This window comes from Anolis carolinensis, unplaced genomic scaffold (genome assembly GCF_035594765.1).
Source record: "Anolis carolinensis isolate JA03-04 unplaced genomic scaffold, rAnoCar3.1.pri scaffold_14, whole genome shotgun sequence".
Taxonomy (NCBI): domain Eukaryota; kingdom Metazoa; phylum Chordata; class Lepidosauria; order Squamata; family Dactyloidae; genus Anolis; species Anolis carolinensis.
Window position 1 is genome coordinate 3,336,619 of NW_026943825.1, and position 22,531 is coordinate 3,359,149.

Sequence of the window (22,531 nt, forward strand, 5' to 3'; positions counted from 1 at the left end):
AAAACATTGAGGGCCATAGGTATCGCTCGTTCTTTCGTTTTTCAATTAACCATCAAAAACTAAACAAAAATATATTTGAATTTTATCTGTTATCAAAAACTAAAAAGGCCATGTTTGTCAGTATTTCAATTTTAGACTTGGATCCAAAATCGGAAGGTTAGGAGGTTATTTGGCCTGCCACCCCTTTCCAGAAAAAATATGGAAAGGGGGGCGTGGCTTATAGGGGTGGGCGTGGCTCCTGCTCAAGAGGGCGGGGCTGAGCCTCTCCCCTAGTCCAAGATGCATTGCTGGGAGAGGGAGGTGGGCGGGGCCACAAATGTATTGGGATGGGCGGAGTTACGAGCTCTGAGGCAGGGCTGAGCTTCTATCCCTGTCCTGCGGCGCCTGCCAGGACACAGGGGGCGGGGCTAGAGGAGGGGGCGGGGCCTCTTCCCAAGTGCCTGACAGGGCTGAACCTCTATACTCCACCCCCGTGTCCTAACAAATGTTTCAGGAGAGGTATAGAGGCTCAGCCCTGTCTCATGCTCTTGGGAAGAGGCCCCGCCCCCTTCCCTAGCCCCGCCCTTTAGTCCTAAAAGGCTTCTCAGGAGAGGTATAGAGGCTCAGCCCTGTCTCAGACTCTTGGAAGGAGGCCCCGCCCCCTTTCCTAGCCCCGCCCTTTAGTCCTAAAAGGCTTCTCAGGAGAGGTATAGAGGCTCAGCCCTGTCTCAGACTCTTGGAAGGAGGCCCCGCCCCCTTTCCTAGCCCCGCCCTTTAGTCCTAAAAGGCCTCTCAGGAGAAATATAGAGGCTCAGCCCTGTCTCTCACTCTTGGGAAGAGACCCCGCCCCCTCCCCTAGCCCCGCCCTTTAGTCCTAAAAGGCCTCTCAGGAGAGATATAGAGGCTCAGCCCTGTCTCGGGCTCTTGGAAGGAAGCCCCGCCCCCACCCCTTGCCCCGCCCTTTAGTCCTAAAACGCCTCTCAGGAGAGGTATAGAGGCTCAGCCCTGTCTCAGACTCTTGGAAGGAGGCCCCGCCCCCTTCCCTAGCCCCGCCCTTTAGTCCTAAAAGGCCTCTCAGGAGAAATATAGAGGCTCAGCCCTGTCTCTCACTCTTGGGAAGAGACCCCGCCCCCTCCCCTAGCCCCGCCCTTTAGTCCTAAAAGGCCTCTCAGGAGAGATATAGAGGCTCAGCCCTGTCTCAGGCTCTTAGGAAGAGGCCCCGCCCCCACCCCTAGCCCCGCCCTTTAGTCCTAAAAGGCTTCTCAGGAGAGGTATAGAGGCTCAGCCCTGTCTCAGACTCTTGGAAGGAGGCCCCGCCCCCTTCCCTAGCCCTCCCTTTAGTCCTAAAAGGCCTCTCAGGAGAAATATAGAGGCCCAGCCCTGTCTCTCACTCTTGGGAAGAGGCCCCGCCCCCTTCCCTGGCTCCGCCCTTTAGTCCTAAAAGGCCTCTCAGGAGAGATATAGAGGCTCAGCCCTGTCTCACGCTCTTGGGAAGAGGCCCCGCCCCCTTCCCTGGCTCTGCCCTTTAGTCCTAAAAGGCCTCTCAGGAGAAATATAGAGGCTCAGCCCTGTCTCACGCTCTTGGGAAGAGGCCCCGCCCCCTTCCCTGGCTCTGCCCTTTAGTCCTAAAAGGCATCTCAGGAGAGGTATAGAGGCTCAGCCCTGTCTCACGCTCTTGGAAGGAGGCCCCGCCCCCTTCCCTAGCTCCGCCCTCTGTCCCAACAAGCACCTCAGGAGAGGTATAGATGCTCAGCCCTGTCTTGGGCTCTTGGGAAGAAGCCACGCCCCCACCCCTAGCTCCGCCCCCTGTGTCCTAACAGGCGCCCTAGATGCTCAGCCCTGTCTCCGGCACTTGGGAAGAGGCCCCGCCCCTCTCCTGGCCCCGCCCCCGTGTCCTAATAGGTGCCATCACCGCCCCCCTGGATCGCTCCAGCGCCCACTTTGGGAATCACTGGTGTAAATGAACACCCGTAACACATACACACTTACTGATTTTAACTTTTATTTTGTGTATAGAGAGACGTTTGGGGATCTCGGCTTTAAAATATAGGAAGTAAACAAAGTAAACAAATAACAGCAACACGCAGTGTGTCCGCTAATATCTGGAGAGGCGGCACATGTCGCACTGGCAAGCCTTGGCCGTGAAGAGCTCCGTCGTTTCACGCCAGCTCTCCCCGCAGCGCAGCCGCACCTTGACCTGGAGCAGAAAGAAGAACAAGACATTCAAACTGGATGGCCATCTGTCGGGAGGGCTTTGATGGTGTCTTTCTGTCTAGCTCCCACATCTGCTCCCACATCTCCTTGGTTCCCTTCGGGACACGACACCCACCTTCTGCATCTTGGCGATGGTGCAGCACTGGGAGACGGAGGTGACGTTGTGCTGGAAACCACTGGCCACGAGGACGGAGTATTTGGACGGGAAGGCACTGGACTCGCAGAATCCGACACAGGCCTGGAGGGTCTGGATGCCCCGGCAGGTCCCTTGGCGGTCACTCTTGAGGGTCACGTTGAAAGCTGCGGGCAAAAAGAGGGCCTTCAGTATTGGATATTGACATTTAAATGTCCGTCGTCTCCTGCTGCCTTGTTATTCGCAATGCCTCTTAAGGCCCATTCAACCTCACTCCTCAGGATGTCTGGTTCTAATTCACTCACAACACCATCAAAGCTATTCTCTATATTATTATCCTTCCTATACAGATCTTCTGTATATTCCCGTCACCTTTTCTTGATCACTTCAGCTGGAATCCCGTCGTCTCCTGCTGCCTTGTTATTAGCAATGCCTCTTAAGGCCCATTCAACCTCACCGCTCAGGATGTCTGGTTCTAATTCACTCACCACACCGTCAAAGCTATCCTCGATATTATTATCCTTCCTATACAGATCTTCTGTATATTCTCACCACCTTTTCTTGATCACTTCAGCTGGAATCCCGTCGTCTCCTGCTGCCTTGTTATTAGCAATGCCTCTTAAGGCCCATTCAACCTCACCGCTCAGGATGTCTGGTTCTAATTCACTCACCACACCATCAAAGCTATCCTCAGTATTATTCTCTTTCCTATAGAGATCTGTATATTCTTGCCACCTTTTCTTGATCACTTCAGCTGGGATCCCATCGTCTCCTGCTGCCTTGTTATTGCCAATGCTTCTTAAGGCCCATTCAACCTCACTCCTTGAGATGTCTGGTTCTAATTCACTCACCACACCATCAAAGCTATCCTCAGTATTATTCTCTTTCCTATAGAGATCTGTATATTCTTGCCACCTTTTCTTGATCACTTCAGCTGGGATCCCATCGTCTCCTGCTGCCTTGTTATTGCCAATGCTTCTTAAGGCCCATTCAACCTCACTCCTTGAGATGTCTGGTTCTAATTCACTCACCACACCATCAAAGCTATCCTCAGTATTATTCTCTTTCCTATAGAGATCTGTATATTCTTGCCACCTTTTCTTGATCACTTCAGCTGGGATCCCATCGTCTCCTGCTGCCTTGTTATTGCCAATGCTTCTTAAGGCCCATTCAACCTCACTCCTTGGGATGTCTGGTTCTAATTCACTCACCACACCGTCAAAGCTATCCTCTATATTATTATCCTTCCTATACAGATCTTCTGTATATTCTTGCTACCTTCTCTTCATCTCTTCAACTGGGATTCCCTTGTCTCCTGCTGCCTTGTTATTCGCAATGCTTCTTAAGGCCCATTTAACCTCACTCCTCGGGATGTCTGGTTCTGATTCACTCATCACACTGTCAAAGCTATTCTCGATATTATTATCCTTCCTATACAGATCTTCTGTAAACAACTTACAATGGAGGTGGCAACCAAGCCCGTTGGCCGTAGCCAACAGGAACGGAAGGACGACAGCATGGACAAAGGCCACCATTTTCATCAGGAAGCCCTGAAAAAGATAGAATATTTTGATCCCAAATATTGGTATAAAAGTGGAATTGATAGAATTGAGAAAGACATGGAACTAAATGCAATTTATTATTGTTATTATTATTATTATTATTATTAACCCATCATTATTAACTATTTCTTATTATTATTACTATTGTTAACTCACCATTATTATTATTAATAATTATTACTATTATTAACCCACCATTATTATTATTTATTATTATTATTATTAACCCACCTTTACTATTTCTTATTATCATTACTTATTATTATTAACCCACCTTTATTAACTATTTATCATTATTATTATTATTAATGGTTATTATTAACCCACTATTATTAACTATTGATGATTATTATTGTTATTATTAACCCACCTTTAACTATTATTAATTATTATTATGAACTCACCTTTATTAACTATTTATCATTATTATTAATAATGGTTCTTATTATTAACCCACCTTTATTAACTATTATTATTAATTATCATTAACCTACCATTATTAACTATTTATTATTATTATGAATTGTTATTATTATTATTAATCCACCGTTTTTAACTATTCATTATTATTATTAAATGCTATTATTATTAATCCATCTTTATTAACTATTTGTTGTTATTATTAATTTTTATTATGAACCCTTTAGTAACTACGGTATTATTATTATTATTATTATTATTAACCTACCTTTATTAACTATTTATTATTATGAATTTTTATTATTATTAATCCACCGTTATTTATTATTATTATTATTATTATTATTATTATTAATTATTATTGTTAACCTACCTTTATTAACTATTTATTATTATGAATTGTTGTTATTATTATTAATCCACTGTTATTAACTATTATAAACCCACCATGATTTATTATTATTATTATTATTATTATTATTATTAATTGTTATTATTATTATTAACCCACCTTAGGTGCTGTGACAGTCTGGAGGGACTTCAGCTCTCGGCAGGCTTTTCTCTTCTTCTGCAGGTATTATATATATATATATATATATATATATATATATATATAATATAAATATATCCGCCCAGGTATTATATCCCTCTCTTTTCCACTCTCCACCCATTTCTCAATTGGATGGGAAGAAAAGGACATTTATAATCCCACCGCAACCCCAAAACTCTCCAAAATTCACCTTAAAAAGCACCAAATCCCACCCAAAGGCCGCCAAACTACAAATCCCGGGATTTAGCACTTAAAGTGGGGTCGAAGTGCATTAATTCTACAGTGTAGATGCACCCCAAGACATCCTGTCTTTGGTGGTCTGCCTTGGCTGTCGCTATGGCTACACACCCCGAAAGCAACAGCAACAACAACCCGAAATCCCACCTAATCTCCATTTCAACATGAGATCATTTCTTCCCCAGATGAAAGATCGGAAAAAGCGAATTTCCAGGACAAGCTGGAACACGAAGTCTTCTTTTGGCAAGGCTCAAAGCGATGGAATCATAGTGGATCCTTCTTCCTTTCCTGGAGGTTTTGAAGCCGAGGCTGGATGGCCATCTGTCGGGAGGGATTTGATTGTACCTTCCTGCATGGCAGAATGGGGTGAACTAGATGGCCCTTGGGGGTCCCTTTCAACTCTAGGATTCTATAATAATAATAATAATAATAATAATAATAATAATAATAATAATAATAATACTAATTCTGATCTTATAATTATATTTATTATTTTACTGTAATTATTATTATTACATGTATTGATTGTACCTTCCTGCATGGCAGAATGGGGTGGGACTAGATGGCCCTTGGGGGTCCCTTTCAACTCTAGGATTCTATAATAATAATAATAATAATAATAATAATAATAATAATAATAATAATAATAAGGAAAACTGAACTGTTTGTTGGAAATGAAAGCTATGGACTTGTCAACATCAGGAGAGGAATTTTCCAGGGAGATTCATTGTCCCCTCTGCTTTTCATTATTGCCATGATCCCTCTGTCAACAATCTTACAAAAAACAAATCTCGGCTATCAAATATCTAAGAATTCTCACAAAATTTCACATTTGATGTACATGGATGACCTTAAGCTATATGGGAAAACGGAAACTGAAATCCAGTCTCTGACCAACACTGTCCGAATTTTTAGCACTGATATCAGCATGGAGTTTGGTTTGGACAAATGTTCGACAGTGGCATCGAAGAAGGGAAAAATAATTGAAAGTGAGGGCATCAATATGCCCAATGGCCAAACAATAAAGAGTCACCAGCCAGAGGCCTATAAATATCTGGGCATATTACAACTGGACAACATCAAGCATGAACATGTGAAGACTGTGGTCAGCAAAGAATACACACAAAGGGTCAGAAAATTCTCAAAAGCAAGCTCAATGGAGGCAACACCATCAAGGCCATAAACACCTGGGCCATACCTGTCATAAGATATACTGCTGGCATTATAAACTGGACACAGGTGGAACTGGACCATTTGGACAGAAAAAGAAGAAAACTCATGACCATTCATCATTCACTGCACCCTCGCAGTGATGTTGACCGGCTGTATCTGCCTAGAAGATCAGGGGGCAGAGGACTCTTACAAGTCAAACAAGCAGTCAAAGAAGAAGAACATGCCCTGGCAGAAGATGGAAAGCAAAGTGAAGAACCCGCTTTGATTGAAGTCAAAAATCAGAAACTCCTCAAAGCACAGCAGACAAAAAACCAGTACAAGAAAACCGCACTACAAACTAGAGCTGACAGCTGGCACAACAAAACACTGCATGGAAAGTTCCTTGACAAAATTGAAGGAAAAGCTGATAAAGAGAAGACCTGGCTCTGACTCACGAATGGGACCCTGAAGAAGGAGACAGAAGGCCTGATCCTTGCAGCCCAGGAGCAAGACATCAGGACAAAGGCCATTCAGGCCAAGATCGAAAAATCAGCTGATGACCCAAAATGCAGACTGTGCAAGGAAACAGATGAAACCATTGATCATATCCTCAGCTGCTGTAAGAAAATCGCACAGACAGACTACAAACAGAGGCACAACTATGTGGCCCAAATGATCCATTGGAACTTATGCCTCAAGTCCCACCTCCCAGCAGGAAAGAACTGGTGGGATCACAAACCTGCAAAAGTCTTGGAAAATGAGCACGCAAAGATACTGTGGGACTTCCGAATCCAGACTGACAAAGTTCTGGAACACAACACACCAGACATCACAGTGGTGGAAAAGAAAAAGGGTTGGATCATTGATGTCGCCATCCCAGGTGACAGTCGCATTGACGAAAAACAACAGGAAAAACTCAGCCGCTATCAGGACCTCAAGATTGAACTTCAAAGACTCTGGCAGAAACCAGTACAGGTGGTCCCGGTGGTGATGGGCACACTGGGTGCTGTGCCAAAAGATCTCAGCCGGCATTTGGAAACAATAGACATTGACAAAATCACCATCTGCCAACTGCAAAAGGCCACCCTGCTGGGATCTGCACGCATCATCCGAAAATACATCACACAGTCCTAGACAATTGGGAAGTGTTCGACTTGTGGTTTTGCGAAACGACATCCAGCATATCTATCTTGTTTGCTGTGCCATACAACGTCGTTGTGTTGATAATAATAATAATAATAATTCTGATCTTATAATTATATTTATTATTTTACTGTAATTATTATTATTATTATTATTACATGTATTGATTGTACCTTCCTGCATGGCAGAATGGGGTGGGACTAGATGGCCCTTGGGGGTCCCTTTCAACTCTAGGATTCTATAATAATAATAATAATAATAATAATAATAATAATAATAATGATAATAATAATTCTGATCTTATTATCATTATATTTATTATTTTACTGTAATTATTATTATTATTATTACATGTATTATTTTACTCTATTATTATTAAAAGGATAAATAAGCACATTAATATTGAAGAAGATGAGAATAATGATTTGATCAGAGTTGGACGGTCTTATCTTAAATTTGAGCTTGATGTCAATATTCAAAAACATGTAACCTACTGATGCCTCAATTAATGCAATTTTAGTGGTATATATTTTTATTTCTGAAATTGACCACCCTCGGCTTATACTGGAATCAATGTTTCCCCAGTTTTTTGTGGTAAAATTAGATGCCTTGGCTTATATTCGGGTCGACTTACACTCAAGTATATATGGTATATATACTATATATATACACACACACACACACACACACACACACACACATACACAGTATATATATATAGTCAATGTTTTCCCAGTTTTTTTGTGTTTGGTAAAATTAGGTCCCTCGGCTTATATTCGGGTTGGCTTATACTCGAGTATATACGGTAATTTTATTGGTATCTTGGCTTATACTGGAGTCAATGTTTTCCCAGTTTTTTTGTGGTAAAATTAGGTCCCTTGGCTTATATTCGGGTCGGCTTATACTCGAGTATATACGGTAATTTTATTGGTATCTTGGCTTTTACTGGAGTCAATGTTTTCCCAGTTTTTTGTGGTAAAATTAGGTCCCTCGGCTTATATTTGGGTCGGCTTATACTCGAGTATATACGGTAATTTTATTGGTATCTTGGCTTATACTGGAGTCAATGTTTTCCCGGTTTTTTTGTGGTAAAATTAGGTCCCTTGGCTTATATTCGGGTCGGCTTATACTCGGGTATATACGGTAATTTTATTGGTATCTTGGCTTATACTGGAGTCAATGTTTTCCCGGTTTTTTTGTGGTAAAATTAGGTCCCTCAGCTTATATTCGGGTCGGCTTATACTCGAGTATATACGGTAATTTTATTGGTATCTTGGCTTATACTGGAGTCAATGTTTTCCCGGTTTTTTTGTGGTAAAATTAGGTCCCTCGGCTTATATTCAGGTCGGCTTATACTCGAGTATATACGGTAATTTTATTGGTATCTTGGCTTATACTGGAGTCAATGTTTTCCCGGTTTTTTTGTGGTAAAATTAGGTCCCTTGGCTTATATTCGGGTCGGCTTATACTCGAGTATATACGGTAATTTTATTGGTATCTTGGCTTATACTGGAGTCAATGTTTTCCCGGTTTTTTTGTGGTAAAATTAGGTCCCTCAGCTTATATTCGGGTCGGCTTATACTCGAGTATATACGGTAATTTTATTGGTATCTTGTCTTATACTGGAGTCAATGTTTTCCCGGTTTTTTTGTGGTAAAATTAGGTCCCTCGGCTTATATTCAGGTCGGCTTATACTCGAGTATATACGGTAATTTTATTGGTATCTTGGCTTATACTGGAGTCAATGTTTTCCCGGTTTTTTTGTGGTAAAATTAGGTCCCTCGGCTTATATTCGGGTCGGCTTATACTTGAGTATATACGGTAATTTTATTGGTATCTTGGCTTATAATGGAGTCAATGTTTTTTTTGTGTGATAAAATTAGGTCCCTCGGCTGATATTCGGGTCGGCTTATACTCGAGTATATACGGTAATTTTATCGGTATCTCGGCTTATACTGGAGTCAATGTTTTCCCAGTTTCTTTGTAGTAAAATTAGGTCCCTCAGCTTATATTCGGGTCGGCTTACACTCGAGTATATACGGTATTAATTTTCACTACTGCTAGTGTTGCTATTATTATTCAGAGGCTGGATGGCCATCTGTCGGGAGGGCTTGTGTTTAAATGCAATTTGTGCCATGCTTGCATTACAACGGCTTGCATCATCCAGAATGTACCATAGTGTGGAAAGAGTTAACTGCCAAGAAGCTGTGATGAATTTGATGCGTGGCTGGAACTAGGGAGTATCCAGACACAAGTGTTTTGTGCATAGTTGATTGTGCTTTCCCGCTTATCAGAAGGCGTCTCTTCTACGATTCTATGGGCAAGTATCCAATGCTGTTAATAGACAAATTGAGAGTGATGCATGAGGAATACTGTAGTTTTATTTCTCTTTCCGGGGCCTAGTTGTCTTCCTGGATGGTGTAGATGACCACGTGGTTTGAGGGGCTCTTTGGGTCGGCCTGCTTGGCCCAATTCCCGGCGGAGGAGCCTTCTTCCAGGGCCGCCTTGTGCCGCTTGAGCGTGTACAGCAGCGTCACCAGGTCCTGCTCCATGCGCTCCAGGGACTTGAGTGTGCACTTGGTGGCGCAGCCGAAGCGGGGCAGGCAGGGCGTGTGGCCCGGGCAGGCGTCGTAGTCCGTGTCCTGCGCGGGAAAGACACACACGGATGTTTCATGTTTTGCCGTCCTTGTGGGAGGCTTCTCTCACGTCCCCGCATGGGGAGCTGGAGCTGACAGAGGGAGCTCTGTTAAGGTGGGATTTGTGTATTGATCGTGTTTAAATGCAATTTGTGCCATGCTTGTATTGCAACTGATTGCATCATCCATCATGTGGAAAGAGTTAACTGCCAAGAAGCTGTGATGCCCTTGATGCGTGGCTGGAACTAAGGAATATCCAGGCACAAGTGTTTTGTGCATAGTTGATTGCATCAGTTCAGTCAAGTCCTGTCTGCCTAGGAGTTGAGTTCTGTCTGCCTAGAGTCAAGTCCTGTGTTGATCTATCGTCTGTTTGTGTTGATTCAGTAAAACTTTGTAAATAATGACAAAATAATTGATGACGGTGATGTTCAGACATAATAATAATGATGATGACGTTCAGAAATATTAACAACAATGTTCAGAAATAATAATAATAATAATAATAATAATAATAACAACAATGTTCAGAAATAATAAAAATAATAATGTTCAGACTAAGCAATGATGATGATGATGATGTTCAGAAATAATAACAACAATGTTCAGAAATAATAAAAATAATAATGTTCAGACTAAGCAATGATGATGATGATGATGTTCAGAAATAATAATAACAACAATGTTCAGAAATAATAAAAATAATAATGTTCAGACTAAGCAATGATGATGATGATGATGTTCAGAAATAATAATAACAACAATGTTCAGAAATAATAAAAATAATAATGTTCAGACTAAGCAATGATGATGATGATGATGTTCAGAAATAATAATAACAACAATGTTCAGAAATAATAAAAATAATAATGTTCAGACTAAGCAATGATGATGATGGTGATGTTCAGAAATAGTAATAACAATGTTCAGAAATAATAAAAATAATAATGTTCAGACTAAGCAATGATGATGATGATGATGTTCAGAAATAATAATAACAACAATGTTCAGAAATAATAAAAATAATAATGTTCAGACTAAGCAATGATGATGATGATGATGTTCAGAAATAATAACAACAACAACAACAACAATGTTCAGAAATAACAAAAATAATAATGTTCAGACGAAACAATGGTGATGATGATGATGTTCAGAAATAATAACAATGTTCACACTACAGGTGATGATGTTCAGATTGAATAACAATAATATTCAGACAAAATAATGATGACGGTGATGTTCAGACATAATAATGATGATGTTCAGAAATAATATAAATAACAATGTTCAGACTAAGCAATGGTGATGATGATGATGCTCAGATATAATAATAATATAAAAATAATGTTCAGACTAAACAATGGTGATGGTGATGCTCAGAAATAAATAATAATAATAATAATAATAATAATAATAATAATGTTCAGACTAAACAATGGTGACAATGTTCAGATATAATAATAATAAAAATAATAATAATAATAATAATAATAATAATAATAATAATAATAATAATAATAATAATCAGACTAAACAATGGTTATGATGATGGTGTCCAGATATAATAATATAATAATAATAATAATGTTCAGACTAAACAATGGTGATGATGATGATGCTCAGATATAATAATAATATAAAAATAATGTTCAGACTAAACAATGGTGATGGTGATGCTCAGAAATAAATAATAATAATAATAATATTCAGACTAAACAATGGTGACAATGTTCAGATATAATAATAATAATAATAATAATAATCAGACTAAACAATGGTTATGATGATGATGTCCAGATATAATAATATAATAATAATAATAATGTTCAGACTAAACAATGGTGATGATGATGATGCTCAGATATAATAATATAATAATAATAATGTTCAGAGTGAGCAATGGTGACGGTGATGATGTCCAGATATAATAATATAAAAATAATGTTCAGACTAAACAATGGTGACGGTGATGATGTTCCGATATAATAATAATAATAATAATAATAATAATAATAATAATAATAATAATAATAATGTTCAGACTAAACAATGGTTACGATGATGATGCTCAGAAATAAATAATAATAATAATAATAATAATAATAATAATAATAATAATGTTCAGACTAAACAATGGTGACGGTGATGATGCTCAGATATAATAATAATAATAATAATAATAATAATAATAATAATAATAATAATGATGATAATAATGTTGACTAAACAATGGTGACGATGATGATGTTCAGATATAATAATAATAATAATAATAATAATAATAATAATAATAATGTTCAGACTAAACAATGGTGACGGTGATGATGCTCAGATATAATAATAATAATAATAATAATAATAATAATAATAATAATAATAATAATGATAATAATGTTGACTAAACAATGGTGACGATGATGATGCTCAGATATAATAATAATAATAATAATGATGATGATGATGATGATAATAATGTTGACTAAACAATGGTGACGATGATGATGTTCAGATATAATAATAATAATAATAATAATAATAATAATAATAATAATAATGTTCAGACTAAACAATGGTGACGGTGATGATGCTCAGATATAATAATAATAATAATAATAATAATAATAATAATAATAATGATGATGATGATAATAATGTTGACTAAACAATGGTGACGATGATGATGTTCAGATATAATAATAATAATAATAATAATAATAATGATGATGATGATAATAATGTTCAGACTAAACAATGGTGACGGTGATGATGCTCAGAAATAAATAAATAAATAAATAAATAATAATGCTGAGACTAAATAATGGTGTTCGGATTAAAACCCGGAGCGGACAGGCCATCTCTGGCTGTGGCCACTCACCTCGACTTCCTTCTGCCCGGACAAAGACCACGTCTCGGACGTGATGTCATCCACAAACCGGACCACCCCATACAAGACCACCAAGACGAGGAGCCATGGGGCCACCCGTTGCCCAAGGGTCCCGGGGGTCTTCGGGGCCGGCGGGGGGGCTTTTTCCTCCTCCACGAGGGTCCCGTCCCATTTCCCCTCCCCCTCCTCCTCCTCCTCCCCCTCCCCCTCCCCCCCCTCCGCCTCCTCCTCCCCGAACACCCCGACCGGGGCCAGCAGAGCCACCACCAAGCAGAGCCGGACCACGGCCAACATCTTGCCGGCCTCTAGCCCGTCTCCATAGCCTTGACCTTTCCATCGACTCGCCGTGACATCACAAACCCCGGGACCTCCATTATAGCGGAGGGCAGGGCTGTGGCGCAGCTGGTTAGTCGCCAGCTGCAATAAATCATTACTCACCAAGTCCTAAAAGGCCTCTCAGGAGAAATATAGAGGCTCAGCCCTGTCTCAGGCTCTTGGAAGAAGCCACGCCCACTCCTCTAGCCCCGCCCTTTAGTCCTAAAAGGCCTCTCAGGAGAAATATAGAGGCTCAGCCCTGTCTCAGGCTCTTGGAAGAAGCCACGCCCACTCCCCTAGCCCCGCCCTTTAGTCCTAAAAGGCCTCTCAGGAGAAATATAGAGGCTCAGCCCTGTCTCAGGCTCTTGGAAGAAGCCACGCCCACTCCCCTAGCCCCGCCCTTTAGTCCTAAAAGGCCTCTCAGGAGAAATATAGAGGCTCAGCCCTGTCTCAGGCTCTTGGAAGAAGCCACGCCCACTCCCCTAGCCCCGCCCTTTAGTCCTAAAAGGCCTCTCAGGAGAAATATAGAGGCTCAGCCCTGTCTCAGGCTCTTGGAAGAAGCCACGCCCACTCCCCTAGCCCCGCCCTTTAGTCCTAAAAGGCCTCTCAGGAGAAATATAGAGGCTCAGCCCTGTCTCAGGCTCTTGGAAGAAGCCACGCCCACTCCCCTAGCCCCGCCCTTTAGTCCTAAAAGGCCTCTCAGGAGAAATATAGAGGCTCAGCCCTGTCTCAGGCTCTTGGAAGAAGCCACGCCCACTCCCCTAGCCCCGCCCTTTAGTCCTAAAAGGCCTCTCAGGAGAAATATAGAGGCTCAGCCCTGTCTCAGGCTCTTGGAAGAAGCCACGCCCACTCCCCTAGCCCCGCCCTTTAGTCCTAAAAGGCCTCTCAGGAGAAATATAGAGGCTCAGCCCTGTCTCAGGCTCTTGGAAGAAGCCACGCCCACTCCCCTAGCCCCGCCCTTTAGTCCTAAAAGGCCTCTCAGGAGAAATATAGAGGCTCAGCCCTGTCTCAGGCTCTTGGAAGAAGCCACGCCCACTCCCCTAGCCCCGCCCTTTAGTCCTAAAAGGCCTCTCAGGAGAAATATAGAGGCTCAGCCCTGTCTCAGGCTCTTGGAAGAAGCCACGCCCACTCCCCTAGCCCCGCCCTTTAGTCCTAAAAGGCCTCTCAGGAGAAATATAGAGGCTCAGCCCTGTCTCAGGCACTTGGAAGAAGCCACGCCCACTCCCCTAGCCCCGCCCTTTAGTCCTAAAAGGCCTCTCAGGAAAAATATAGAGGCTCAGCCCTGTCTCAGGCTCTTGGAAGAAGCCACGCCCACTCCCCTAGCCCCGCCCTTTAGTCCTAAAAGGCCTCTCAGGAGAAATATAGAGGCTCAGCCCTGTCTCAGGCTCTTGGAAGAAGCCACGCCCACTCCCCTAGCCCCGCCCTTTAGTCCTAAAAGGCCTCTCAGGAGAAATATAGAGGCTCAGCCCTGTCTCAGGCTCTTGGAAGAAGCCACGCCCACTCCCCTAGCCCCGCCCTTTAGTCCTAAAAGGCCTCTCAGGAGAAATATAGAGGCTCAGCCCTGTCTCAGGCTCTTGGAAGAAGCCACGCCCACTCCCCTAGCCCCGCCCTTTAGTCCTAAAAGGCCTCTCAGGAGAAATATAGAGGCTCAGCCCTGTCTCAGGCTCTTGGAAGAAGCCACGCCCACTCCCCTAGCCCCGCCCTTTAGTCCTAAAAGGCCTCTCAGGAAAAATATAGAGGCTCAGCCCTGTCTCAGGCTCTTGGAAGAAGCCACGCCCACTCCCCTAGCCCCGCCCTTTAGTCCTAAAAGGCCTCTCAGGAGAAATATAGAGGCTCAGCCCTGTCTCAGGCTCTTGGAAGAAGCCACGCCCACTCCCCTAGCCCCGCCCTTTAGTCCTAAAAGGCCTCTCAGGAGAAATATAGAGGCTCAGCCCTGTCTCAGGCTCTTGGAAGAAGCCACGCCCACTCCCCTAGCCCCGCCCTTTAGTCCTAAAAGGCATCTCAGGAGAAATATAGAGGCTCAGCCCTGTCTCATGCTCTTGGAAGAAGCCACGCCCACTCCCCTAGCCCCGCCCTTTAGTCCTAAAAGGCTTCTCAGGAGAAATATAGAGGCTCAGCCCTGTCTCATGCTCTTGGAAGAAGCCACGCCCACTCCCCTAGCCCCGCCCTTTAGTCCTAAAAGGCATCTCAGGAGAAATATAGAGGCTCAGCCCTGTCTCATGCTCTTGGAAGAAGCCACGCCCACTCCCCTAGCCCCGCCCTTTAGTCCTAAAAGGCATCTCAGGAGAAATATAGAGGCTCAGCCCTGTCTCAGGCTCTTGGAAGAAGCCACGCCCACTCCCCTAGCCCCGCCCTTTAGTCCTAAAAGGCCTCTCAGGAGAAATATAGAGGCTCAGCCCTGTCTCAGGCTCTTGGAAGAAGCCACGCCCACTCCCCTAGCCCCGCCCTTTAGTCCTAAAAGGCCTCTCAGGAAAAATATAGAGGCTCAGCCCTGTCTCAGGCTCTTGGAAGAAGCCACACCCACTCCCCTAGCCCCGCCCTTTAGTCCTAAAAGGCCTCTCAGGAGAAATATAGAGGCTCAGCCCTGTCTCAGGCTCTTGGAAGAAGCCACGCCCACTCCCCTAGCCCCGCCCTTTAGTCCTAAAAGGCCTCTCAGGAGAAATATAGAGGCTCAGCCCTGTCTCAGGCTCTTGGAAGAAGCCACGCCCACTCCCCTAGCCCCGCCCTTTAGTCCTAAAAGGCATCTCAGGAGAAATATAGAGGCTCAGCCCTGTCTCATGCTCTTGGAAGAAGCCACGCCCACTCCCCTAGCCCCGCCCTTTAGTCCTAAAAGGCCTCTCAGGAGAAATATAGAGGCTCAGCCCTGTCTCATGCTCTTGGAAGAAGCCACGCCCACTCCCCTAGCCCCGCCCTTTAGTCCTAAAAGGCATCTCAGGAGAAATATAGAGGCTCAGCCCTGTCTCATGCTCTTGGAAGAAGCCACGCCCACTCCCCTAGCCCCGCCCTTTAGTCCTAAAAGGCCTCTCAGGAGAAATATAGAGGCTCAGCCCTGTCTCATGCTCTTGGAAGAAGCCACGCCCACTCCCCTAGCCCCGCCCTTTAGTCCTAAAAGGCATCTCAGGAGAAATATAGAGGCTCAGCCCTGTCTCAGGCTCTTGGAAGAAGCCACGCCCACTCCTCTAGCCCCGCCCTTTAGTTCTAAAAGGCCTCTCAGGAGAGGTATAGAGGCTCAGCCCTGTCTCATGCTCTTGGAAGAAGCCACGCCCACTCCTCTAGCCCCGCCTTTTAGTCCTGAAAGGCCTCTCAGGAGAAATATAGAGGCTCAGCCCTGTCTCAGGCTCTTGGAAGAAGCCACGCCCACTCCTCTAGCTCCGCCCTTTAGTCCTGAAAGGCCTCTCAGGAGAAATATAGAGGCTCAGCCCTGTCTCAGGCTCTTGGAAGGAGGCCCCACCCCCTTTCTTAGCTCCACCCTCTGTGTCCCAACAAGTGCCTCAGGAGAGATATAGAGGCTCAGCCCTGTCTCAGGCTCTTGGGAAGAAACCACGCCTACTCCTTTAGCTCCACCCCCTGTGTGTCCTAAGTGCCCAGTCTCCGGCACTAATAGGTGTCCTAATAGGTGACTTCACCGCCCCCCTGGATCACTCCAGCGCCCACCAGGGGGCGGTAGTGCCCACCTTGGGAATCACCGATTCAACCCTTTCATGACAGAACAGAGGCCACTCGGGCGCTTGATCGTGCTCTTTATTTTGTCCTCAGTCCTCCTCGGCCACGTCGTAGACCACCAGGTTAAAGGCCCCGACGTTGCCGCTGCCGGTGCTCCGCCGGTCCCGCCGGCACTCGGGGACCATGCACCCGCTGTGGCGCGAGGAGAGGTCGGCCTTGAGGCTGCGCACCAGCGTCACCTGCTTGACCAGCTCCTGCTCCATCCGGGAGAAGCTCCGGCCGAGGCGGCTCTCCAGGGCCTCTTCGCTGGACCCCCAGCCCTCCTGGACACGGGGGCAAAGATAAGGGTAGTTGTGCCATAAGGTAGACGAGCCCAGGTGTCAGCCTGGCATTCCATTCCATTCCATTCCTTATTATTATTATTATTGACCTGCCTCTCCCTGTGGCTAAAGGGAAGTTACAGAATATTGTTACTGCTGTTGTTGTTGTTGTTATTATTTACCTGCCTGCCCTTAAGGTGAGGTGTAAGTGCCCAGGTGGGTCACAAAGTGTCAGGCTGGCATTCCATTCCTTATTATTATTATTATTATTATTATTATTATTATTATTATTATTATTATTATTATTATTTTACTATTATATTCCACATATTATTATTATTATTATTATTATTATTATTATTATTATTATTATTATTGCTATTATTATTTACCTGCCTCTCCTTATGGATCAAGGTGAGTTATAGAATAGTATTGGCGTGCCCAAGTGGGCTACAAAGAATAGGATAAGCAAGCTACAAAGTGTAGGACCGGCATGCTATTTCACATATTATTATTATTATTATTATTATTATTATTATTATTGCTATTATTATTTACCTGCCTCTCCTTATGGCTCAAGGCGGGTTAAAGAATAGAATAGAATAGCATAGAATGCATAGGACTTTCATTCTATTTCACATATTATTATTATTATTATTATTATTATTGCTATTATTATTTACCTGCATCTCCTTATGGCTCAAGGCGGGTTAAAGAACAGAATAGAATAGCATAGAATGCATAGGACTTTCATTCTATTTCACATATTATTATTATTAATATTATTATTATTATTATTAATAATAATAATAATAATAATATTGCTATTATTATTTACCTGCATCTCCTTATGGCTCAAGGTGGGTTAAAGAATAGAATAGAATAGAATAGCATTGAATGCATGCCCAGTTGGGCCACAAAGTGTAGGAGTTTCATTCTATTCCACTTATTATTATTATTATTATTATTATTATTATTATTATTGCTATTATTATTTACCTGCATCTCCTTATGGCTCAAGGCGGGATAAATAATAGAATAGAATAGAATAGAATAGAATAGAATGCATGCCCAGGTGGGCCACAAAGTGTAGGACTTTCATTCTATTTCACTTAATATTATTATTATTGGTATTATTAATTATTAATTATTATTAATTATTACCTGCCTATCTTTTGGCTTGAGGTGGGGTAGAGAATGGTGGTGTCCAGGTGGGCCACATGGAATAGGATGATCCCACCTCAATTATAATATTGATAATAATCTTATGTTATACAATATAATACTAATAGCAATACCATATAATAATATTAATTGTATGTTATATATTACATATTATATAATAGTATAGTGGTATAGTTCAATACAGTAATATATAATGCTAATATTGTGTTATGCTAATAATATAATATATTGTATGTACATACAGCTGCTCTGAGTCCCCTTCGGGGTGAGAAGGGCAGGATATAAATGTAGTAAATAAATGCAGTAAATAAATAATCAATTTTAGACTTAGGCTCGGCCAAAGTCTGACATGACTTGAAGGCACACAACAACAACAACAACAACAACAACAACAACAACAACAACAACCCTAATTAACTTGACTATCTCATTGGCCAGTAGCAGGCCCACACTTTCCATTGAAATCCTAATAGGTTTATGTTGGTTAAAATTGTTTTCATTTTTAAATATTGTATTGTTCTTTCGTTGTTGTTGTTGTTGCACTACAAATAAGATATGTGCAGTATACATAGGAATTTACCTGGCCCCTGCCCTCAGTTTTATAATATAATATTTTTATATCAGTTTTAATAATATAATATATTGTATATACATATAATATTGATAACAATCTTATGTTATACAATATAATACTAATAGTAATGCCATATAATAATATTAATTATATGTTATATATATTACATATTATATAATAGTATAGTGGTATAGTTCATTCAATATAGTAATATATAATGCTAATATTGTGTTATGCTAATAATATATTGTATGTACATACAGCTTCTCTGAGTCCCCTTCGGGGTGAGAAGGGTGGGATATAAATGTAGTAAATAAATGCAGTAAATAAATAATTAATTTTAGACTCAGGCTCGGCCAAAGTCTGACATGACTTGAAGGCACACAACAACAACAACAACAACAACAACAACAATCCTAATTAACTTGACTATCTCATTGGCCAGTAGCAGGTCCACACTTTCCATTGAAATCCTGATAGGTTTATGCTGGATAAAATTGTTTTCATTTTTAAATATTGTATTGTTCTTTCATTGTTGTTGTTGTTGTTGTTGCACTACAAATAAGATATGTGCAGTATGCATAGGAATTTGTTTCTATTTTTTTTTCAAATGATAATTCGGCCCCTCAATAGTCTGAAGGATTGTGGACCGGCCCTCGGCTTCAAAAGTTTGGGGACCCCTGATATAGACGGTCCGTAAAGTTCGGACTAAAACCCGGTGTGGATACCCCGGGAGGAGGAGGCGGCCCGGGAATCACCTTGGCTTGGTCGGTCCCTTTGGCCAGGATCCGGGCCCGCAGCCACTTGGCCCCCAAAGCCAAGAGGAGGACCACGGTGAAGACCACGACCACGTTCCAGAAGGTCAGCCTCGACGGGGCGTCGTCCGGCTTGTCCACCACGTGCCGGGCGGCCCAGGCGGTCCGGCAGAACCACCACAGGAGCCCACACCACGGCAGGCCCTGCATGGCGAAGGCCGGATCGGGGCCCGGCTTCCAAACATCAAAGAATTGTATGTGATGTCACAAAAGGAGAACGTGGTTGGCGGGGTGTCCCATTGCGTGGAATTCCATGGCGATGGACGCAGCTTTGAGTCTCCATTGTGCAGAGTCATAAACATAAACATAGTAATAATACATGTATTTATTATTTATCTATCTATATATATAAAAGAGTTATGGCATCACGGCAGTGGACAAGACAACAAAAGTAAACACCCCACAACCTTGAAAATTGACAGCACAAGCCCTCATCCATGCCTCTAGGTTGATACAACAAAAAGAAAAGAAAAATAAAGTCCTAATTAGAGGGAGAGGAAGAATTGTTTTTATCCAATTGCTGCCAGTTAGAAGGCTAAGCTCCGCTCACTTGGTCTCCTAGCAACCCACTCAGCCCAGGGGACCCTTTATCTTAACTGCCACCAATTCCTCAATACAGTAGAGTCTCACTTATCCAACACTCGCTTATCCAACATTCTGGATTATCCAACGCATTTTTGTAGTCAATGTTTTCAATACATCATGATATTTTGGTGCTAAATTCGTAAATACAGTAATTACTACATAGCTTTACAGTGTATTGAATTACTTTTTCTGTCAAATTTGTTGTTAAACATGATGTTTTGGTGCTTAATTTGTAAAATCATAACCTAATTTGATGTTTAACAGGCTTCTCCTTAATGCCTCCTTATTATCCAACATATTCGTTTATCCAACGTTCTGCCGGCCCGTTTATGTTGGATAAGTGAGACTCTACTGTAATAATACATGTATTTATTATTTATCTATATATATATAAAAGAGTTATGGCATCACGGCAGTGGACAAGACAACAAAAGTAAACACCCCACAACCTTGAAAATTGACAGCACAACCCCTCATCCATGCCTCTAGGTTGATACAACAAAAAGAAAAGAAAAATAAAGTCCTAATTAGAGGGAGAGGAAGAATTGTTTTTATCCAATTGCTGCCAGTTAGAAGGCTAAGCTCCGCTCACTTGGTCTCCTAGCAACCCACTCAGCCCAGGGGACCCTTTATCTTAACTGCCACCAATTCCTCAATACAGTAGAGTCTCACTTATCCAACACTCGCTTATCCAACATTCTGGATTATCCAACGCATTTTTGTAGTCAATGTTTTCAATACATCATGATATTTTGGTGCTAAATTCGTAAATACAGTAATTACTACATAGCTTTACAGTGTATTGAATTACTTTTTCTGTCAAATTTGTTGTTAAACATGATGTTTTGGTGCTTAATTTGTAAAATCATAACCTAATTTGATGTTTAACAGGCTTCTCCTTAATGCCTCCTTATTATCCAACATATTCGTTTATCCAACGTTCTGCCGGCCCGTTTATGTTGGATAAGTGAGACTCTACTGTACTTTATTTCCCATACCACCATACTTCACCACAGCAACGCGTGGCCGGGCACAGCTAGTTTACTTTTACATTTATATCCCGCTCTTCCCACCCCAAAAGGGATTCAGAGCAGCTTACAAATCAAATGAACACACAATATATTATTAGCATAGCACAATAGAAGCATTAAATTACTATATTGTACTATATCATTATATGGTAATATTATTAGTAATATTACATTTAATATATAATATTATTATATTATACTATTATTATATTGTATTACATTATATTATTATTATTATTACAGTAATAGTTTATACATAGCTGCGTTGAATCTCCTTTGTGGAGAGAAAACATTAATAATAATAATAATAATAATAATAATAATAATAATAATAATAAATGATGCCTTGCTGCTTTGAGTTTTATTTGGGGTAGAAATAAAATAATAATACATTGTAAGTCATAGTAGATACAGTAGAGTTTCACTTATCCAACATAAACGGGCCGGCAGAATGTTGGATAAGCAAATATGTTGGATAATAAGGAGAGATTAAGGAAAAGCCCATTAAACATCAAATTAGGTTATGATTTTACAAATTAAGCACCAAAACATCATGTTATACAACAAATTGGACAGAAGAAGTCGTTCAATACGCAGTAATGTTATGTTGTAATTACTGTATTTACGAATTTAGCACCAAAATATCACGATGTATTGAAAACATTGACTACAAAAATGCATTGGATTATCCAGAACGTTGGATAAACGAATGTTGAATAAGTGAGACTCTACTGTAATAATAAAATAATAATAGTAAAATAATAATAAAAATAATAATGACATAATAATAAAAAAATAATGACAATAATAATGACATGATAATAAAATTATAATAGTAAAATAATAATAAAATAATGACATAATGATAATAAAATAATAGTAAAATAATAATAAAATAATAATGACATAATGATAATAAAATAATAATAAAAAATAATAAAAAATAATAATGACAATAATAATGACATGATAGTAAAATAATAATGACAATAATAATGACATAATGATAATAAAATAATAATTGTAAAATAATAATAAAATAATGACATAATGATAATAAAATAATAGTAAAATAATAATAAAATAATAATGACATAATAATGACATAATGATAATAAAATAATAATAATAAA

The 22,531-nt window shown here is 41.2% G+C and overlaps 1 protein-coding gene across 1 annotated transcript; it reads right to left on the bottom strand.

The window, feature by feature from the left end:
• Positions 1–2,035: 2,035 nt before the first annotated feature.
• gpha2 (glycoprotein hormone subunit alpha 2) lies at positions 2,036–3,872 on the bottom strand. The gene is made up of 3 exons (XM_016998828.2): positions 3,786–3,872; positions 2,309–2,493; positions 2,036–2,176 (listed from the first exon to the last, which is right to left on the bottom strand). The coding sequence occupies exons 1-3, from the start codon at positions 3,865–3,867 to the stop codon at positions 2,075–2,077; spliced, it is 369 nt and encodes a 122-aa protein (XP_016854317.2). The 5' UTR covers positions 3,868–3,872; the 3' UTR covers positions 2,036–2,074.
• Positions 3,873–22,531: the final 18,659 nt, after the last annotated feature.